Source organism: Danio aesculapii, chromosome 21, assembly GCF_903798145.1.
Source record: "Danio aesculapii chromosome 21, fDanAes4.1, whole genome shotgun sequence".
Classification (NCBI taxonomy): domain Eukaryota; kingdom Metazoa; phylum Chordata; class Actinopteri; order Cypriniformes; family Danionidae; genus Danio; species Danio aesculapii.
In genome coordinates this window covers 42,106,765-42,130,879 of record NC_079455.1, presented here as the reverse complement: position 1 = coordinate 42,130,879, position 24,115 = coordinate 42,106,765, and the positions used below count along the sequence as shown (strand labels likewise).

At 35.6% G+C, this 24,115-nt stretch overlaps 1 protein-coding gene across 2 annotated transcripts; it reads right to left on the bottom strand.

The window, feature by feature from the left end:
• Positions 1-1,526: 1,526 nt before the first annotated feature.
• st6galnac6 (ST6 (alpha-N-acetyl-neuraminyl-2,3-beta-galactosyl-1,3)-N-acetylgalactosaminide alpha-2,6-sialyltransferase 6) lies at positions 1,527-22,882 on the bottom strand. Of its 2 annotated transcripts, none has more exons than XM_056446918.1 (6): positions 22,665-22,882; positions 13,505-13,566; positions 10,602-10,808; positions 6,981-7,390; positions 6,054-6,161; positions 1,527-2,601 (listed from the first exon to the last, which is right to left on the bottom strand). In XM_056446918.1, exons 2-6 carry the CDS (start codon positions 13,526-13,528, stop codon positions 2,415-2,417), a joined length of 936 nt encoding a protein of 311 aa, XP_056302893.1. In that variant the 5' UTR covers positions 13,529-13,566; positions 22,665-22,882; the 3' UTR covers positions 1,527-2,414. The 2 variants fall into 2 exon arrangements, with proteins under 2 accessions (XP_056302893.1, XP_056302894.1); XM_056446919.1 differs by lacking the exon at positions 22,665-22,882 and adding an exon at positions 16,383-16,603.
• Between the last annotated feature and the right edge of the window lie 1,233 nt (positions 22,883-24,115).

Sequence of the window (24,115 nt, the reverse complement as noted above, 5' to 3'; positions counted from 1 at the left end):
AGCTGTCCAATGAAAGCACAGTGCCATAAACAGCATCGTCCAATGAGAGCGGAGCATTCACAACAGTCATTTGAAAAAAAAGCTACTGGTGTAGAAAGTGAAGCGTGACTTCTTTTGAATGAGTTTGTTTACACACTAACAGCATTAGTCAGAGAGATTCAAGTGGAACAAATGATCCATAACAGTAAAATTACTCAGTAAAAAGGCCTCTACACACCGCCAACGCCACGCAAACAGCAACACTACGTTTGAGATTGTTCTTGAGAATATAGTACATTTGATTTATTTAGTCAGTGTGATTAAGATGTGCCCGGGTCAAGTTAAGATTGAATTAAATTCAACGTCAAGCTTATTTTAGGTCCAGGAAGATGTAGGTCTGTCACAATAATCAATATATTTACTAATCGCACAATACATGGACACCTCAATTATTTTTGGTGATGCAATATATATCGCGCATACATAGTAACCAATTATAGCTATATCTCTCTCTCTCTCTCTCTCTCTCTCTCTCTCTCTCTCTCTCTCTCTCTATTGGAGGTGTCAGTGTCCAACGCGCAATGTATTGTGTGCAATATCATACGGGAAGAATCTACACTTCAGAATTTTACCGGAAATAGTAAACCAATAGTAAACCATCCGGGAACCTTGGGCTTACTCTTTAACATACTACGATTTGGGACATACTAATTCTATTTTAAATACTATTCAGCAAGAATGCGAATTGGGACGCAGCACAAGACTCTTGTGGACACCTTGATTACTTGGATCAGCTGTGTTTGATTAGGAGTTGACTTTGAGACCTAGGATCTAGAACATTTAGTGCAACAATTACTACTGTAGATTTTCTCTGTTCATACAGTGCAGTTTATGTGCATCATATACAGTGTTTAATTGTTATGAAGATTCTGTTGTGACTCAAAATAGTGTTGAATGTAGAGCCAGTTTACAAATTTGGTGGCGAAAAATGACCCGAACATCATCATCATCATCATCATCTACTGCAGTGTTTCCCAACCCTGTTCCTGAAGGCACACCAACAGTACACATTAAGAGACTCCAACACCTGAAGTTAATAGGTAAGAAAAGGGAGACATCCAAAATATGTACTGTTGGTGTGCCTCCAGGAACAGGGTTGGGAAACACTGATCTACTGCACAGGTGTCAATGCCTGTTCCTAGAGGGCCTCTGCACAGTTTAGTTTCAACCTTAATTAACACAGCTGATCAAAATGAGTCCTTCAGGCTTGTTTGAAACCTACAGGTAAAGCTACGGTCACACTGGGCTTTGTGTGTGCGAAATTCTGTCATACGGCGCTGCGAAAAGGGGCGGGATTAAACAAGATGATTAGACATTAAAAAAAGTGAGCGATTGCTCCATGTTTTAAATTTCTGTCCAGAGAGGTCTTATTTTGATCCTCGATTGCTCTCACGCAGTCAAGTGATGTGATTTCGCAGGTCAGAGTTCACCAAGCTTGAACTTTGCATCGCAGCAACATGCGAAACTTGACGCATGACCCCGCGTTTCCGGTCTGACGCATTCGCGTGCGTATGAATGGAAGTCTATGGGAAGAAAAGCCCAGTGTGACCGTAGCTTAAGTGTGTTGAAGCAGGGTTGGAACTAAACTGTGCAGAGCTGCAGCCCTCCAGGAACTGGCTTTGACACCTGTGATCTCCTGGATGTTTTAATGATGCTTGACTGAGCTAGAAATTAATAATATGCTGTTCTAGAATGTACTAAAACTTGTACATTAGGTTTCGTGTTTCACATGACGTGTTGGTGTAGATATAAACAGCTATTCATCCTAATAGTTTTCCCAAAAGTGTGCAAAACGATGACCTAAATCGCTCATTTAGAAATGTGTTTTTACACTTGTAATAATGTCTTGTTTTAGAGGATCTTTAAAACCATATAAACTTGTAAAAATATTACCTTTTAATTATTTTGGAATCGTAATTTACATCTTATTTACAAAAACATAAAATCCTGTAAACTATTACTTGTTTTGTAATCAATTCCTTATATCTGGTGATTTTACATAGCTAACATTCAAATGTGTTGATTGTGCCATAAGATGTGAATGAATCTTCAGTTTGGCAAGCACTTTCCCTCTCTTTCTCTTTTCAAAAGGCCTCCTTTGTCTTCAAAGAAGTGGATTATGGGTAAAAAAATTATAATAATAAGAGAACGCATAGGAGAATTGACGGCAGTAATATGTAGATGTATTTCAGAACACCATGCTAAGCGTCATCAAATTTCCAAAGATTGTCCATCCTTCAATGCTTCATACTGGATCTTGGTATGGCCCTCCATTTTGGCTCAGCCACTTATTCACCTAATAGAGAAACTAGCAGCAATTCTGGAGGCAATGTGGTAGCCATTTTGGATCAGGCTGTGAAACGCAGAGGTTTTGCTCACCATGTTGGGCTGGTGTAGCTGATGTTGTAGAGTTTTGCCCAGCGCGCAAACACTTGTTTCTCTGTGATGAAGCGGTGGTGTGAGCCGCGGAGCCCCCTCTCGTTCTGGAGGTACGTCACACACTCGTCTGGACCTCTGGGCTTGTAGTAGTGATATGGCATCCGCTTGGGTTGAGGACGTCTGCTTCAGGAAAACAAAGCAATCAGGCGATATTGAAATTTATGTATTTAAAAGTGCGATATATGTATTAGGGCTGCACGATATTGGAAACATTCTAGCATTGCGATATTTTTGGGATTTTGCGATATATATTGCGATGTACAATTTCACAATAAGACTTCATATCTCTATTTGGAAAGAATCTATAATGTTAGATCGATTGGGATGTTTCTGCAGTGGGATTTTACCTCTATAAATGCTAATAAACAATAAATAAACTTTTTGGGGTCTCCCGACACCTTTTCGACATTGGTTGGTGCTATTTGCAGTGAGTTCTGTATTTGCATGTGTTGAGTATTTTCATGCATGTTTAGTCAGATATTGATGAATTAATGTTTACTATTTGCATCTCCATAAAATCTAATAAACAATCTATAAATTTTTTGGGGTCTCCCGACACGTTTTCGTTGTGATCCGAGCTATTTGCAGTGCATTTCTCTATTTGCATGTGTTGAAAGTATTTTCATGCTTGACAATCTATAAATACAATCAAGGAAAAGATACAATTGAAATAAAGTGTTTCATCGATTCCCGAGTTTTAACAGTAGACTAAAATAATCGTAGTTTAAAGTCACTAAAGGTACAATTTCTTTTACCTGAATGTTCTATACACAGGCAACAAAAACACATGCACATCATAAATTATATTACAAACTCCACATTGCATATATCCTGTCATGTGACTATTGCGTAGGATCACATTGTGATATCGATGCTGAAACGATATATTGTGCAGCCCTAATATGTAGGATTGACTTAAGGATTGCAGGCTAAATACAAAATTTCTTTTCTTTTATACACGTCCGCTTTAATGACGACTACATGGACACAGAGGTTGTCCGCAAATTGACCTTACACTAAGCTGATCAGTTTACAGGGTTTTAACAAGTCAAATTGAAAACGTTAGACTAATCTGAAAAAAATTGACTCATACAGCACTAAATTCTTTATATATAGATATAATTATATATATATATATATATAATTATTTTTTACGGGTTTTCACCTTTATTAGATAGGACAGTAGAGAGTATTGACAGGAAAGTATGGGGAGCAAAGAGAGGGGAAGGATGGGCATAGGACTGCGAGGCGGGAATCTAACTCGGGTCGCCGTGAGCACCGGAGTGCATGTGTCGACGCACTAACCATTACACCACGGGCGCCGACACAGCACTAAATTCTTAGGATTTTTTCTAATTTGCCTGGTTGGCCCAGAGGAAAAGATTTTTTACTTGCCATATCTAAAAAAATTATATTTTTTTGACCAAAAAGACAAATTAATTATGCTGTATTTTCCATTAAGACAACCTGGGATGCTGTAATATAATAGGATAAACTGGCAGTGGGCTGGTTATAGAGGCCAAAACGAAGACAGATACAGAAGGCACATTTTCAAAGCAGAATAACTGACTTTAGCATTGTTTTTCAGATAAACAAGCACATTCACTTAAAGGTGCAATATGTAAGTTTGACGGCCAGTGGTTGAATTAGGTATTGCATTCCTGGATCAAAACAAACACGAGCGTAGGTTGCCAGATTGAGGACCAAAAGGAGCTGATGATCTGATGATCAAGCCTAAAGGCTGCTTTAAACTGTGTTCTAAATAAAAGCAAAGGCACATGATAGAAGGAATATTTTACATATTAAAGGAGTTTTTGTTCTAACCAACACCTGAAATATATATTTTAAAAATGGCTTTTATTTCTCAGCTGAACAACAGAAAACTGACAATGATCAGCTCAGCTACACCTCATGTGCTTTATTCAGTGTTAAATGACAATAATGTGAGTTTGAATGCCATTTTACATGACATTTATTACCATACTACTGAAAGCAGCAGCAGATAAATCACCTCAGATCTGGAAAATAAAATAAACAGTTTGAAATTGAACTTTAAAACTGTGAAAGAATACCAAACCAACACATATCAGTGATTCAGCATCTACATTTAATAATGTTAAAGAGGTTTAATATGTATTATTTAGATCATAAACCTTATCATTTTGTAAGCGTGAATGCCTCTCAATAGCTGTATTTAAATTTCGGTCATGTTTCGTCTGGTGCAAACATCCAAATCTGCGTATCGCTGCAAATCTTGTCACGTAGCGTGTTGTTAAGACGCAGGGTTACAATGTAACCTACTCATCTAATGTTTATGCTCGTAATATTTATATTATTTGCTAATTATGACCCTCATGTGGAACTCCAAATCTGCGTCTCGTTTCAGAGTCTACTACTGTCCACCAGTCACATTTTGGTCACGGACACATAATGATTCGAGAGCCTTCCTGACTGAATGAATGAAATATGCTGTTTTCCACCAAGGCAACCCGGCTGCTGAAACATAATTGGCTAAAGTGGCAGTGGGCGGGTTTAAGGGACTAGGGTTGCACAGTTTACCAGTACTATGGTTGTATCGCAATACAATGGCTCCAAAATGCTGGCGGTGCCACTGTAGTTTGTAAACGGTAGTTAACAACAGTCATTAACAGTCTATCTACAATAGATAATGTTGGATGTGGAAAAGTCACTAAAATGCTCACACATTTGTACAACCATAGACCATTTAATTTTAAGAGTTTGTGGAGCCCTTTAAGGTTGCACGATCTCTGATGTTTTCTGACTTTTCAAATGCACATCTGAATTGGCTCATTTCTGTTTCTCTCAATACGATTTCATAGCTACAACAACCGCGACAATCTCTTAAAAAGAACAACTCGAAGTGGAATTTTGAATGACTTTGGATTGTTAGCTGACTGAAAAAAAATAAATAAATGAAAAACTCAAAATAGCAACAGGAAACATTGAAACTAAATTTTACCACTACATATAGCCTAATTTTGTTGGAAAAATGCTTTTGTAACAAATTTCATTTGGTATAATTTGTATCTTTATTTTAATGTATTTTTTTATTGGTCATTTATCTACAAAATAAACAAAAAGAATAAATTTTAGCTGAAGTGAGGTGCAAATAATGCTTTTTTCAATAATAAGGGAATTAATAATTAAATTCAAGACCTTTTATAACATGTAAAATATAGTATTTGACAATTTTCTTTATAGTTTGAGTTATGAAATACACTATCGCAATACTACTTGGCATTATGATACTTCAGCTAGTATAGTATCGTCAGATGAATTAATGGTATCGCGACAACCCTATAAGGGACTAAAACAAAGACAGGCATTCCGGCACCTAACTCACATTTCAAAAGCAGAATATCTGACTTCAGCATTGTTTTTCAGATAAACAAGAATGCTCACTTAGCATGTTTCTTAAATATCTGCAAAGATATTATGGTATTTTATGCTTTAGAAGAGTCAAATACTCGCATACAGCACCTTTAAATAAATGCCGATGTTTTCACGGCTGTCCAACTCAACTTTAAATTATTAAAAGATGAACGGATTCTTACCCACAATAGTTTGGTGGCACCATACCATAAACCTTTATGTTGTCACACATCTCTATGGCGATCACCATGGTGAACCAACCGGTGCTTAACCAGGACTGGGACTTTTTTCTGTGAAAATAGAGAAAAAAAATAATTCACACATCGGCCACTTTATTAGGTACACCTTACTAGTACCAGGTTTGACATCTTTTTGCCTTCAGAACTGCCTTAATCCTTCATGGCACAGATTCAACAAGCTACTGGAAATATTCCTCAGAGATTTTGCTCCATATTGATCTGATAGCATCACGCAGTTGCTGCAGATTTGTCGGCTGCACATCCACGATGCTAATCTCCCATTTCACCACATCCCAAAGGTGCTCTATTGGATTGCGATCTGGTGACTGTGGAGGCCATTTGAGTACAGTGAACTCATTGTCATGTTCAGGAAACCAGTCTGAGATGATTCACGCTTTGACATGCGCATTATCCTGCTGGAATTAGCCATCAGAAGAGCCATCATAAAGGGATGGACATGGTCAGCAACAATACTCAGGTAGGCTGTGGTGTTGACACGATGCTCAATTGGTACTAATGGACCCAAAGTGTGCCAAGAAAATATCTCCCACGCCATTACACCACCACCACCAGCCTGAACCATTAATACAAGGCAGGATGGATCCATGCTTTCATGTTGTTGCTGCCAAATTCTGACCCGACCATCTGAATGTCACAGCAGAACTCGAGACTCATCAGACCAGGCAACGTTTCTACAATCTTTTATTGTCCAATTTTGGTGAGCCTGTTGGATAGGTGTACCTAATAAAGTGGCCGGTGAGTGTATGCGTGTATAAAGGTATCTGTACATTTACTCAAGTGCCAAATTTGTGTCAAATCACTGCTAAAAAGCCCAAAAACACACAATCAAACACGCTATGGTGATTTCACCTGTCTCTGCCGGTCTCCTTCTGGAAAAGCGCATCAAACTTCTGCATTTTACTGGGTGAGATGAAGAAGAAGGACAGGTTTCTGTAGCTCATGCTGACTCTTTGGATGAGGCGGTACAGCGTTCCCTTGGCTTCCCGGCTGATCTTAGAGGACGGGCCCCAGAAAATGATGATGGGGTTTTCGGACCGGTTGAGAAACTCTGCCGGCTTGCGGACCACGCTGAAGACGCTGGAGTGAGCCACGACGCGAACGGTGGTCCGGTTGCCCACATCTGACTGGTGTCCGGAGGTGGGAGCATTGTTCATGCGGAAAACGCACTGCGTTCGGTCGATCTCCTCGCCCGCCTGAGAGCCCAACACGTGACTGGAGCTGGTCACTAATGCACAGTGATGGCAGTGCAGGTTCAGGCTCTGAAACACACGATTCAGAAAATACAGTTAAAGATGTAGTGATTAGAATTTTTCTAATATTTCCCAGATGATGTTTAACAGAGCAAGGAATTTTTCACAGTATTTCCTATAATATTTTTTCATCTGAAGCAAGTCTTATTTGTTTTATTTTGGCTATTTTGACCATTGTAAGGTCAATATTATTAGCCCCCTTAAGCATTATTTATATTTAGTCTACAGAACAAACCACTGTTATACAATGACTTGCCTAATTACCCTAACTTGCCTAAATAACCTAGTTATGTCTTTAAATTGCACTTTAAAGCTTAATAGTACTAGTATTTTCAGTAATATCTAGTAAAATATGTACTGTCATCATGGCAAAGATAAAACTTTACACAAAATAGATGAATAATAATTATTATGAATTAATAATGAGTTAAGGCGTGCACTAATCATGAACTAACTTTAACTACAACATGAGTTGCAATAGTAAATAATGGCTAGCTAAATTAATTGTTAGTACATGTTGTTGATTAACTAATTGTCATTAATTTACATTTAAGTTTAAGATAAATGTAACCAACATGAACTCACGAGCTGTTAATGTATAATTATGTCATGACTTTACTTGACGGGGCACATCACCATTAGCTCATCCTTATCTACTCATCAACTCCTGTGTTTAAACTGCTCATGGTGACAGTAGGGATGTGCACATTGATGCTCCAGTATCGATATATCGATACACAGAAGCTTTTAATTTTGGTATCGATATATATTTTTTTAAAGTATCGATATTTTAATTATTTCTGCATAACTGAATGTTTTAGTGCTGTGTACAGGATTATCAGTGACGCTATGTATACAAGACGTTACACCAATTAATCTGCGGAGGAACGTGACGCTAGCGAACATGTGCCTTTCAGATAACTTACGTACTCAACACACGCAAGTCGCAGATGTCTGCATTACGGAATGACACGATGGCAGAGATGTAACGCAGTGTGTTGTGGTGCTCATCAGCTGAAAAAGCGTTGCACGAGCAATATGTGATAAAGTCGTACACAGCAACAATACAAGCAGCATTTGTAAACACAGACAACACAACCTGAAACTTATAAAGCGGAACAAAAACAAGCTGCCCAGTGTTGCTCTGGCAAAACATTTGTAGCAAAACATTTGAGCAAAGCATTTATAGAGTTAACATAAAAAAAAACACACACACACACACACTTATTTGATCTTTGCCATGATAACAGTAAATAATATTTTACTAGATGTTTTACAAGAACCTTCTATACAGCTTAAAGTGAAATTTAAAGGCTTAACTAGGTTAATTAGGTTAACTAGGCAGGTTAGGGTAATTAGGCAAGTTATTGTATAACGATGGTTTGTTCTGTAGACTACCAGAAAAAATATAGCTTAAAGGGGCTAATAATTTTGTCCTTAAAATGGATATAAAAAAATTAAAAACTGCTTTTATTCTATCCGAAATGAAACAAATAAGACTTTCTCCAGAAGAAAAAATATTATCAGACATACTGTGAAAATTTCCTTGCTCCGTTAAACATCATTTGGGAAATATTTAAAAAAGGAAAAAAAAACTCAAAGGGGGCAAATAATTCTGACTTCAACTGTATGCATGCGTGCGTGCGTGCGTATGTATGTTTATATATATATATATATATATATATATATATATATATATATATATATATATATATATATATATATATATATATATACACACACACACACACACACACACACACACACACATATATATACATAAATATACATAATTATATTTGCTATATATATATATATATATATAGCAAATAGTAGTATAGTATTATATATATATTTAAAAAATACTATACTACTATTTGCTATATATATATATATAATAATAATAATAGATATTAAATAGAAATAAATAAAATAAGAAATCAGCTCTCTTTCTCTCTCATTACTATTAGGTGAATAAGAATAAATACAAGTGTGTGTATGCATGTGTATCTGTGCAGTGTGTATATACACATTATGTATGTGTATGCAGTGTGTATATACACAATATGAATGTGTGTGCGTGTATGTATATATATCACACATACACGCACACACTACAGTGTATATATGTAATGATTTTTTAATTAACATTATTTTGAAAAATTACATTGACATTTTAAATAACAAGTGGTATCGGTATCGTAAAAATTAACAAAAATAACGGCATCGCCCATTCCTAGTTGACAGAACACTTTTTTTATTGATATTCAGTGTAAACACACTGGACGGACGTGCATAAGAAGTTTGAGTAGTTAAGAATGGGTTAATGATGATGTGCCCCTCCAAGTAAAGTCATGATATAATTACACATTAACTTGTCATGAGTTCATGATGGTTAAATTAAGCATAAACTAATGTGGTAATTAATACATTCATTAACAAACAAGCATGTGCTAACAAGTAATTGAGGTAGCCGTTATTCACGCATGAACTCCTGTGACTCCTGTTGTAGTTACATTTATTTCATGATTAGCGCATGCATTAACTCATCATCAGTCCATAATAAAGTAATGTTTAGTTTACATATTACATTATTAATGTATTGTTTTGTAAAGTGTTAGCAATAAAAGAAATCAGTTATTGGAAATTAGATAAAAACTATTTTAGAAATGTGTTAAAAAAAAAACAATTCTAAAATCAAAACTAATCATTGGATTTATTGGTGCACATTGCTAGTTTTGTGCTGAACAATTCCTCTGTTCATGTCATTAGGAAAAACGATAGTTTGCCCTTGTAATCTTCAGTTGAAATCTGCACATGCACTTCCTGTTTGTTTCCATTTAAATTCTCAGATTAGGTCAGTCTGAAGTATTGGGCGGGGTTACACACTTAAACACGCCCCTCCAGTTGTCAGTTTTGATAACAGACTAAAATGGTGAAGAGGAGGAGGAGTCTGTTAGGTTATAATAACTCTCCCCAAACCCTTTACCCCATCTTTCAGTATAAAATGCCTACGTTATTACATCTAATCAGCTTACAGTAGAAAAAACAACCCACGTTTACTGAACTGCATCACAATATAAAAAAAAAATGGTCACAGACTTTAGACAGCACTTAGAAAACATTTGATGAATTAAAATTTCACAGTAAGGCTGAAAATGTTGTATTCAACGTATATTTAAAATAAATAAATAAATAATTGTGTAAACCGCGTGATCACCTTGTTGCCGTAAACAGGGAGGTATCCGTCTTTTCCAGCCCATTTCTTGAGGTTGGTGGTTTTAAGCGTGTGGTGGATTTGACGGAAGTTGCTAGTCTTGAAGGATCTGGAAAGGTCAGCTGAGCTGCTGGAGCTGTAGAGGATGAGGAGCGTCGTGATGAGAAAAATCGCTCCGTAAATCACCATCCGCTGCCCCTGCTGCCATTGCTTAAAACACACACAAACACAATTAGGGCTGCAGGATATTGGAAAAATCTGATATAGCACTATTTTATTTATTTTTCTAATAAATCTTGCGATATGAATAGTTTCACATGATAGTTTTAATAGCTCATGGTTTGCTGGAGAATCTAACAGTATTCCTCTACGGAAAATGAATAATCACAATGCATTAAATGCTTTACTTTGCCTTGTTTATAGTCCAAATATTAAAAAAAAATCTTTGATCAAGTATAAATATTGCTTTTGAGAAGAAATAAAGTCAAAATTACGAGTTTTTCCTTAAAACAAGCAAAATGATCTGCCAGTGGGGTGAGTTAAATAATCTTGTTTTCACTTTGAAATAGATATTTAGACTAGAAACAAGGCTGAATAAAACTTTGTGCATAAATCATACACTGTAAAACCCAACAGTCACCTTTATCAAATGAAATGAGTGTAGTTAACTCAAAACGTACTGAAAGTAATTCTACTCATTTGAAAATAGTTTTTAACTCTGTGTTAAAGGTAATGAGTTATTTAAATACACTGTAAAACCCAAAAAGTTAAGGTAACTCAAACCATTTGAGGAAACCGATTGCAACAAACCATTTAAGTTCAAAAACTAATCCTAATGAGTACTGTGAACTTACTCTATTTGAGTAAATGAAGCATTTTGAGCACAGTAAACCTCAATAAATGGAGAACTCAAACCAACTGAGTACTGTAAAACCCAATGAGTTAAGGCAACTCAAACCGTTTGAGGAAACCGATTGCTACAAACCACTTGAGTTAAACTAACTTACATGAGTCCTGTGAACTTACACCGTTGAAGTAATAAGGTGTTTAATTAACTCTTTACCTTCAACACTGAGTTCAAAACTCTTTTCAAATGAGTAGAATTAACTTTCGGTCAATTTTGAGTTAACTGCACTCATTTCAATTGATAAAGTTGGCTGTTGGTTTTTACAGTGCACCTCATTACTTCAACTTAAATGGAGTAAGTTCACAGTACTCATGTTGAACCGCCAACTTATCCAGCACGTTTTACGCAGCGAATGCCCTTCCAGCTGCAACCCAGTACTGGGAAACATCTATAAACACTCACACACATACACTACGGTCAATTTTAGCATACCCAATTCACCTATACCACATGTCTTTGGACTTGTGTTGGAAAGCTGAGCACCCGGAAGAAAACCCACGTGAACACGGGGAGAACATGCAAACTCCACACAGAAATGCCAACGGACCCAGCCGAGGCTCGAACCAGCGACCTTTTTGCTGTGAGGTGAACGTGCTACCCACTGCACCACCGCATCGCCCTTACTTTTATCATTTATTATAAATTGTAATCTCTCTCTATTTGAATTATATTTACCTTCTCTTTAAGCCAGCGGTGCAACTTTTCTTATGAAGGGCCAAAAACAAAACTTGACTGAGGCTAGTGGGCCCAAGGTAAATATAGTTGCCATGGGTAATTTCTAAATTTATTTAATAATATTTAAAAACAACTAGAAAACATTGCTTTATATTAATACAACATAATTTTTGTACATTTTATAATGAACTTATTACAGAAAAAAAACAACATTTATAACAGAATGGAGTTAGACTAGTTTTTGCCTTGATTTGCTCACCGATGTCTTTGCATAGTCCTCTATCCGTCAAGTGACAGTATTTACATTTTAACAAAATCATTCATTTACAACATTTAATTAAAGTTAGCTTTTTTTGTAGCTCAGCCATAAAACAAAAAAAGGTTACGTCAAATTAGAAATGACAATCTATTTTAAAGGCATTTTCCCCAGCCCTCTCCATCATTCTCACTCTTCTCTCAGACGGGACGGTGGGCCAAACCAAAGGTTACAATGGACCAACTTTGGCTATCTCTGCTTTAAACCATTAATCAAACATTGGTACCACTTCTTTCCATCTCTGTTTTATGTATATATATATATATATATATATATACACATATACACACACACACACACACACACACAAACACACAAACACAGTTGAAGTCAGAATTATACGCCCCCTTTGATTTTTTATTATTTTTTTCCTCTTTTTTTAATATTTCCCAATTTATGTTTAACAGGTCAAGGATATTTTCACAGTATGTCTTATAATATTTTTTCTTCTGGAGAAAGTCTTATTTGTTTGATTTCGGCTAGAATAAAAGCAGTTTTAAATTTTTTAAAAGCCATTTTAAGGACAATATTATTAGCTCCTTTAAGCAATTTTTTTTCTCAATAGTCTACAGAACAAACCATCATCATAGCATAACTTGCCTAATTACCCTAACCTGCCTATTTAACCTAATTAACCTAGTTAAGCCTTTAAATGTCACTTTAAGCTGTATAGAAGTGTCTTGAAAAATATCTAGTCAAATATTATTTACTGTCATTATGGCAAAGATAAAATAAATCAGTAATTAGAAATGAGTTATTAAAACTATTATGAGTAGAAATGTGTTAAAAAAAAATCTCTCTATTAAACGGAAATTGGGGGAAAAAATTAACAGAGTCTAATAATTCTGACTATATATATATATATATATATATATATTTATTTGTTTGTTTGTGCGAGAACCATGGACAAGTAGATGGAGTTTTCATCTTTAAATATGCATACTTTATTTAACCAGTGCATATACAAGTTAAGAATAACTTTAAAATATATAATCTTTTTTTACTCACTTTATCTACGAGCTGCAGTCTCATTCTCCGGCCACTCTTCTCTCAGGTTTCAGTTCTCATGCCTGGACAGAGAGAGAGAGAGTGAAACTTGAGCATTTTCAGTGCTATCATCAAGCTTCTGAGACAGACACACGCGCAGCCAAACCTGTGTGTAAATAACATGTCAATTCAATTAATATTATACTCCGAAATAACATGCATTAAGTTTCTTCCCTTTTGTCTAGGGTTAGGAATGGAAGTAACAAATGAACTACGTTTAGAAATAAACTAAAAGAATATAAAAAAGGATGAAAAAAGTGAAGGGATCGCTTCAGTTCTCGGCCCCAGAGATGTATCAAACACAAGTGAGTACATTTCAAATCGTTTATATTGAATCAATGAAGAAAGCAATAAAACATGTCTTCAGGAAAAGGTTTAGCCAAAACAGCTAACAAAACAGCAGCTAACTTTGGAGAAGTACTAAATACCCTATCCAGGAGTTTGTTCTTCGTACCTCGCTTAAATGATCTAAGTGTCACGATTACCAGCGATCTAACCACCAGACGTCGCTGGCAAATACGCTTGTTCACATGAACTACAAATCCGCCATGTTATGGACTACAACACCCAGTCGTGCCACACACAAACAACCGGTTCCAGATCCTGACTGATTACACTTTCACAGCTGATACTCATGACCATTGATTATGTGGACTATTTATATCACTCTGTTCCACATATGTGGCGGAGTATAGTGGTGCGTGTGGATGCGATGCAAACTGGGGTAGTTCCAAATGCAGCTTTATTATGAGAATGGTCAATCAGGCAGGGGTCAAATACCAGCATAAACAGCGTAGTAGAAAATCCAGATATCCAAAAACAGGCGAACTGTTTAGGGCAGGCAGGATAAAAACAGGATAAACAGTCCAAGATCAAAAACACAGAAAACAAAGAGAAACTCTTACGTACAGCAACAGCTTCACAATGCTCAGCCACGTGTGTGGAACAGAGTGATATAAATAGTCCAAATAATCAATGGTCATGAGTATCAGTTGTGAAAGTGTAATCAGTCAGGATCTGGAACCGGGTGTGTGCGTCTGTCTGGCATGACTGGGTGTTGTAGTCCATAACATGGCGGATTTGTAGTTCATGTGACTGAGTGTATTTGCCAGCGGTCTCTGGTGGTTAGATCGCTGGTAATCGTGACACTAATGCCGAGTTCAGACTGTATGATTTTAGCCCCGATTTTGACTCGCCGTCAGGTTGAAATCGCCGACAAATGCCTGAAATCACAGGCAAATCGGTGCTCGTGCACGCAAGCAACAATCACACAGTACGAACTATCAAATACGCAATCTGAGAAAATCGCAGATGAGTTGCCGATGCCTGTGAGATATTTGGCATGCTAAATTAAGTTGTAATAAAAGTCATGTTGTAAATACATAACATATATGCAGAAAATAGGTGTCATTTGCCTAATCATTTTTAAATATTAAAGCAAAAAGAAACGTATCACATTAATGTGCTTATACTGACACCTACTGGCACATGTCACAAGATCACTGACACTAGTGGCATTTAGGTTAAAAACTTATATATTAATAAAACGTATGCAATCTGCACTCCGGAATAAAGTACAAAGACTGCCACCTGGTGGTTCAAAGAGAAAATGTATTGATATAAATTTTTTCGATCCAAACGCATATGCACAATGTTTAAAAAATAATAATTTAAAGGATAATTTATGCAGTCATGCGCGTGTTTTGACCGCTAATATGCCTGTGATTTGATGCTTCGCAAAAGCTGCAGACATCTTTACCGATATAAAATGCTTTTTCGATGCAAATTATTTTTTTTACAGTAATTCCTTACGCCGATTAAAAAAACTTGAGTAGGCCTAGGCTACTATAATTAAGAAAATCTTCTCCAAATGTAGAACTAAATGCATTGATAAGCATTGAAACACACGATGAATACTCTTGACACATGAAAGTGTAAAGGAGGAGAAGCACTTTAGCAACGAGATCAACAGCATGTAAGTACGTTTAGACTTGTTTTCAGATGTTGTGTATGGTTAGAGCAGTGTTTTCCAACCCTGTTCCTGAAGGCACATCAACAGTCCACATTTTCAACCTCTCCCTAATCAAACACACCTGAATCAACTCAGCAGAACATTAGAGAAGACCCCAAAACCTGACACGAATGAGTCAGATAAGGGAGACATGCAAAATATGCACTGTTGGTGTGCCTCCAGGAACAGGGTTGGGAAACACAGGGTTAGAGGACACTTAGACTTGTTTTCGAGTCAAATCATGCTGTGTGAAATGCATACCTGTCAACATTGGGATGTGAAAACAAAGGATATGCCCACCATAATAAGGGATCCCAGGGATCCCCCCCAAACAAATCCCCCAAATTACAAAATGTTAATTTGGAGCTGTTTAATAATAAATGTAATTGTAATTGTAAATAAACAGTTAAATGGTCAGTAATATGCTTTATTATTATTATTTACAAAAGAAAAAATAAGTAAATAGTATACATTAGCAGCAAATACATTAGCAAACAGTTCATCTTATTAAAATGAGTAGTTATTATAATGAAGCTATCAAATCTGATTAGCTGTTTCTTCACTGTATAACTTACACATCCTGATTAAAGAGCAACGAATGAATCTCCCATTTATTTTGATTATTTTCGTTTGATTACATTAAATAACAGGTGTTACTTTAAAAATGCACACATCTAACGTTATAATGAAAGCTTTCGATTGATTTACTAACTTTTTAAACTCATTTAGGACGAAATTAGTTGTGTTTGAAAAAAAAACCCCACCAAGATCGACATCTTTAGATATTATTATCATTAATGATGTGTACATGTCTGTTCAAACACGCACCCAAAACCCAGACTTTCTCTCCGCTTCAAATCGCGTGTACAGTATCCGTTTGGGAAACAGCGTCTGTTTATCACTATGGAGCGCGTCAGCTGACAGTCATGCACCGTTTTGATGATTGCATATGAAGGGGAGACGGCATCTGTGATGAAAAAGAAGGGAATGTCTCCGTTTTTATATTTATTTCGAAGTGCTGACCTGCCTAAACAAAGCGAAAGCACAGAACAGACTCACGTTTAAGAGCAAGGGGCGGCCCCTGGTGGTTCGGCGGTATGAGTTGCGCTCGGCTCTTTAATGTTTATTTGCCTTCAGAGAATGACTGAGAATATGGAGAAATACGGGAAAATACCTTTGATGATAGCGGGATAGTACTGTAAAATACGGGAGAATCCTGGGATAAACGGGAGGGTTGACAGGTATGGAAATGTGTTATGATTAAAAATAACATCAGCGATCACCTACAGCCAATGAGAGAGCAGCATTCACTAGCGTGAGTACCTGCAGACCAGCGGGAGGTTGAGGGAGAAGTTAAAAGCGCTCATTTTCAGTTTATTTGGACCCAAGAAATGGAGGAAAAACAAGTGGAAATTTGGCAGGAGCACCCGTGTCTGTTTGACTTGTCATCTGAGCAATATCACAACCGGGTCAAAAAAGAAAGTTGAGGAGAAATTGCTGATTCCCTTCAAACCCAGGTGAGCAAATATGTACATTTTCTACCCCATTAAAGTCTTCTTTCTTGCTATGTAGTTCATAACAAAAGATATACTACGTGTTTTTGGTTGTGAGATGTAGTTGGACGAAGTTGTCTGAGATTCTTCCTATTGTAAAGTCATGCAATGTGAAAACCCCTGTCGTCGATCCATCTTGCATTGTAAATAAAGCAGCAACAAAACGCTAGCCCAGATAGTCATGCAGTGTGAAAACATCTGTGACTCGACTACTTTGAAAATCATGCAGTCTGAACTCTGCATAAGATGCATTGTTTCCGCTACATTCATTCTTCCTTCCATGGTGGGGCGCCACGCCAAACTTTATCCCGCCACGGCTACATTACAGCTTCTCATTCAAAACATTTTATTGTTTTAATAGCGGGTGATAATCGCACCAAAACGTATTAAAGGGTAAGTGAATTATAACCGCGTGAACTTTTCTGTAACCGACCCTAGTAGTGCTGTGCGTCATTTGTTTAACCCTTTAAGGTTACGTGCAGATTGACTGACTGACAGGTGCGTGAGGCCAGCTAACACGACGTAAAGCTGTTTCACTTTACTTCAGGACGCAATAATACCGCTCTGTAGGTCTATTGAAGACATTCATAAATATTCATAGCAAATCTAATAAATGTTGGAGACATACTCGTTACTTAAACGCACTAAATCACACTTCAGCAGTGTTTATTTGAGAACGCACAAGAAGATCTGCGCTCAGTGTTGCCAGATTATGCTGACTATTTCCAGCCCAAAAGCTGTCGAGATCACAAGCGTTTATACACTGTTCTAAGCATATGTATGCGAAGAACGGGGGCTATGGCATGTCTTTAGGAGATCAAAACAGGTTTATGAGGGCAGACCGGAGCTGGCGGGCACGCTGTTGCAAAACCGCCCAAATTTTCACTACCCACTTATGTCACTTTTTACCCGCAAAAATAAATGAAAAAAACGCCCAATCTGTCAACACTGTCTGCGCTTGAGCAGCACGTATTTGAGGGCGCGCAAGAAGCTTTGTGCACGAGCAGAGGAAATCGGCACGCAAGCAAAGAGATTCGCATGCTGTGGGCTATTACATGAATGCGATCTCGACTCGTAATACTGCGCTCACGACATTTGTCATTGAAATAACGCCACAGCTGGTTAGTAGATATGTGTAAAAAGGCCTGCCGCCACAGCTGGAAAAAATTCTAGAGGAAACACTGAGATGATTTGGCAGATCCTGCATCTGTTCATCTTGATAACTGATCTCTGGCTAATTTTGTTCTTCAAACAAGTTCGTGAATCAGATTAAAATACCTGGATGAACAGATCTATCGATCCTCGAAATCATGATCAGCAATGCAACGATTGGCTGACGGCACAGCAGCGTAATGACATCATCTGATTAATATTCAATTATCAGTTACATTTTGCCCCGCGCGCCCCTACACTCTAGATGTCAACTACGCTGTTGTTGTCTATTGGAAGGAATGCTTCAATAGATCTGCCATTTTGGTACAGGGTAGCGCTCAGTTGAAATGAATGTGGAAATAAGATACAAAGGAGCACTGGCCATCTGGAGACTTAGATATAGACACGTATACACATATTTCTATAATCGGCAGTTTCCCGGTGGTCAGTATGCAAATGTTTTTTTTAAATGATGAAAATTATCATTTTAAATCACTTTTCTGATGGATAAGTGACCGCATGGGCATTGCTGACACTGAGCGTGTGTTTGTGTGCATGCAAATGTGTTATCCTCCCTGTTAAATTTGGTCTAATCCATGTGTCCTGAAACACACCCCCTTTCACTTCTAATTCTAACAGAGGGAGTGATTTGCTTGTGAATAAATCTCCATTATGAACGATTCGTGTAAACAAAGGATGTAAAACATGCATGACGTGCTTACACAACCCATTTCCTGCAATAAAAAGTAGATTTAAAGATGAGTTATGAAGATATGAGACCAAATGCAAATAAAAAACAGCTTGTCTATGAGAATAGCAGAAAATTACACATGAAGAAGAGCATAAACACACACACCTGTGACATTATCCTGCAGTAAACAGGACAGGTGTAAAACATTCAAGCATGACACCTGGGGTCCGTTCTTTGCAGCTCGCTTAAATGATCTAAGATGATTTGGCAGATCCTGGATCTGTTCATCTTGATAACTGATCTCTGGCTAATTTTGTTCTTCAAACAAGTTCGTGAATCAGATTAAAATGTCTGGATGAACTGATCTGAGATCGCTGCGTGTGTTGTGAAGGACAGATCTATCAATCCTCGAAATCATGATCAGCAATGCAACGATTGGCTGACGGCACAGCAGATGACATCATCTGATTAATATTCATTTATCCATGTGAGCTAAATTACATAAAATTCATAGTAAACTGTTTGTTAAATATGATACGCAATAACTTTCCACCAGGGCTGCATGCTTTACCCTTTCATGTGTCAAGAGTATTTAGCAATTTATTTAGTTTTACAGTTAGAGCGGATTTTCTTTATCATAGTAGCCATAGTAGTATTATAGTAGCCGGTTATTAATCTGTGTAAAGAATAACTGGATGTTGACAAAAGCATTTTGATATTGGTAAAGGTGTCTGCAACTTTTGTGAAGCATCAAATCACCGTCATATTAACTGTCAAGACATGTTCATGACTGCATAAATCTATTATTCCTGTAAAAAAAAGTCGCATATTGTGCATGTCTATCATACACAAATTGTACTAAAGCGATCTAAAAATTTCATATCAATACATTTTCTCTTTGAACCACCAGGTGGCAGTCTTTGTACTTTTATTTCGGAGTGCAGATTGCATAAGTTTTGTTAATATATATATATATATATAGTTAAAAAATATATTTACTAATTTCCCAAGTGTATATAACTACTGTAAGAAAATATCAGCATTTGGTACACACTTTCAGTATTATCGTTGCTTGAACTGACCCAATCTAATCCTGTTTATATGAAATGAGCCTGCTCCCTAGCAGGTTTGAGCTACCAGAACTGTTGCTATGACAACAACTCTCGGATCAGTTTTGAAGAACGAAACGATCCTGGATCGTGTCAAATCGTCAATAACCAAATCCAGCTAACTGAGTAATCCACGTACGAAGAACGGACCCCTGTTCATTTCAATATCAATGTCAATACAAAATAGTGGCACAAAGACCGATATTTGGATATTAAGATTTATACGTCATCTTAAAGCTATAATAAATACACTTTACATTGACGGTTTGTTAACAGGATAATGTTTGGAACCTGATGGTTAAAAATGAAAATCTATATAATACGAAAAATGCCTTTTAAGTCCAAATTATAGTGATTGTCAATACAAAACCAGTCATTAGCATGAAAGACCGATATTTGGAAACATTTATACGTCATCTTAAAGCTATAATAAACACACTTTGCACTGATGATTTGTTAATAGAAAAATGTTTGGAATCTAAGGGTTAAAAAATCTAAATAAAAAAAGTGAAAAGTGAAATTGTGAAAAGTGACAATTCTGTATTATCAGATTTTACTTTGATTACATACAAAAGTGACTTCATGATTACGGTAGTTTATTGGCATTTTTTCATAGTATCTAAATTTTGAGTCCTGAATTTTATTAATTTCTTTTACACTTTCTGGATTGTCATGTTTAATTATTTTGTAGATCCAATGTAAAGAGCTTTACATGCCATATATCTGAAAGTAAATGTGGAAATAAATGCAACAAACAATAAAAATAATATATATTTTTGTCCAAATTAGGTTCTTGGAGATGGATACAAATAAACCATCAAGCTCTTTTTCTATAGACATATAAATATGTAGTTTTTTATTTTACAGTGTTTAGCTTATATAGGTACACCCCTCACAAACCCGTCTTTTAAATTCATATTTTAATAGGAAGTTATACAATATTATATTTGTGCATATACAATAGATTAGTCTGTACTGAAGCCAAATCTGGAGCTTATCCAGAAAATAACTTTTGATAGCGGTCTAAAAACTAGTACACCCAAATTATTATAAATATGTTATAGAAAAATATTAAATACAAATTTTAAAAAAGAGGAAAAATCAACAGAAGCAAAAAAAAAAAAGATAAATTTTGTTGAAATTTTGTAGTAGTTTTTTTGCAATATTTTGCTTGAATTTAATTGTATTATCTTTCAATTTCTAAACATGTTTGGTGACTGAAATATTATTTTAATAAATATATCTGTTTAATAAATCTGTTTAGTTTAAATGCACCAAAATACATTGCCTATATTCACTGAGAAATGGATAAAATATTCGTTTTCAAAATGGGGTGTACTCAATTATGCTGAGCATTGTATATACATATCTATCTATCTATCTATCTATCTATCTATCTATCTATCTATCTATCTATCTATCTATACATACATACATACATACATACATACATACATACATACATACATACAGTTGAAGTCAGAATTATTAGCCCCCTTGTTTATTTTTTTCCCCAATTTCTGCTTAACAGAGATTTTTTCGACACATTTCTAAACATAACAGTTTTAATAACTCATCTCTAATAGCTGATTTATTTTATCTTTGCCATGATGACAGTAAATAATATTTGACTAGATATTTTTCAAGACACTTCTATACAGCTTAAAGTGACATTTAAAGGCTTAACTAGGTTAATTAGGTTACCTAGGCAGGTTAGGGTAATTAGGCAAGTTATTGTATAACGATGGTTTGTTCTGTAGACTATCGAAAAAATATATAGCTTAAAGGGGCTAATAATATTGACCTTAAAATAGATTTAAAAAAATTAAGAACTGCTTTTATTCTAGCCGAAATAAAACAAAAAAGACTTTCTCCAGAAGAAAAAATATTATCAGACATACTGTGAAAATGTCCTTGCTCTGTTAAACATCATTTGGGAAATAATGATGGGGGGCTAATAATTCTGACTTCAACTGTGTATGTATGTATGTATGTATATATATATATATATATATATATATATATATATATATATATATATATATATATATATATATATATATATATATATATGTATGTATCCATTTGTATATGTATGTGATATTTTATTTTATTATTTATATACTTATTTATTACTGCATAATTGTGTTTTAAGAACTAGAATGGTGTTTAAGTATGTGTATGTATCTACATTGTTTATATAGAGATATTATTTTCTGTCTGACCTAAAATGAACCTTATTAGGCAAAAAGTTTTGATATATTTACAGTTGGAAATGAACAAAAGGTCATCATTGAAGATGATTTCTACTTGATATTATAATGATTTTTGGTATAAAATATATATTTTTAACATTTTGACTCAAATATAAACGAATATTCTTACTAATATACTCATGTCATGTCCAGGGTCACATATATGGTTAAGATAAATAAGTAATATGAATACGTAACTTACATGTTCTCTCAGAAAAATCCAGTCAGACTGAACGGAATCCTGCTAAATATAACGTTATTAAACCTGTCTTTCGTAAGTCAGTTTCATAACGGCCTCATTAAACATACAAGGGCTATTTAGCAGCATATGAACAGAAATACAGATTTACCTGTCAAAATTCATCCAACACGCAGACATGATGTATATAATGCTGATGCTGAGGCTCTGCTTGATCGTCAAAGGGTCTGGTGTTGCGGGAAAAAGCGATTGTTAAAGACAGTCAGTCGACGTCGGATGAGCGTTTTTCTTAGCGTTGCGTCAGGGGTTTATTGTTGATGTTGTTGTATCCGCGCAGCATTATTATCATCATCATCATCACCACAACCATAATCATCACTATCAGTCCTTCTACCGTCTCATAATAATCATCTCCGCCTAAGGAGCTTCTGCGCATGCGCACAAACCATTCTGAAGATGCGACGCGCCGACGGTAGAAGGCTCATGATGACAGGAGCAAGTCGACCAATCGGAACACGAGAAGAAAGACTAGAGAAGAAAAAGATGATGCTCTGTTGAATATCCATGTCGTGACATCTAACTTTAAATATAAAAACTCATATAGTAGTAGTTATTTAACAGAATTTAACGACCATTATAGATCATTTTGAGGGATGTAAACAATAACAATGGTCCTAACCTATTCCCTGTATTACATTTTTAATTTCCATAGCTTCAAAAATGCAAATACGTCCACATATTAATGACTAATATTATGACAGTCGTTTTGACATTAAAATATGATTAAATTTCCTCCTGTTAAAGTGACAAAATAGTTTGACAACAAGTAGGAAATGTTCATAGGGCGGTGAGATCGCCACAATGAAATGGTTTACATTTTGTGATTGTGGATTTTAACTATTAGAAATATTATATATCCACATTTCATTATGTTTATATTATTTTATAGTAACTTTAATCAAATATTTTTAGCATATTCCCCTCTTATTTATACATTTCGTAGATTATTAGAGTTTTATTTTATTATGAGTACCTTAATATGTATATATTGACCATTTATTCATGTATGTGTATTGGTAACACAAACACACACAGTATTATTCTTACTTTATGATAAATTTAATATTTATATATTATTTATATGTCCATATATTCACACTTAGAGTTTATTTTAAAATGTAAAGTATTATATATTTTACTCCTCTGAGTTTTTTATTAATTATTATTATCTTTTGTTAATTCCTGATGTTGATAATTTTATTTGGTACCATGTGTTACTAATATTTTTTAACCTTTACCATATCTGAATCATGTCCTGTGTGTGTGCGTGTGTGTGTGTGTGTGTGTGTGCGTGTGCGTGTGTGTGTGAGAGCGCATTAATTTCTTTTTTTTATATCACAATAAATTAATTTATTAAATACATTAAATATAAATAACACATTTGAATTAAATATCAATATTACATTTTATAAAACATACAATCACCGGTCACTTTATTAGGTACACCTTACTTGTACCAGGTTGAACCCCCTAATGCCTGCAGAACTGCCTCAATCCTTCATGGTGTAGATTCAACAAGCTACTGGAAATATTCCTCAGAGA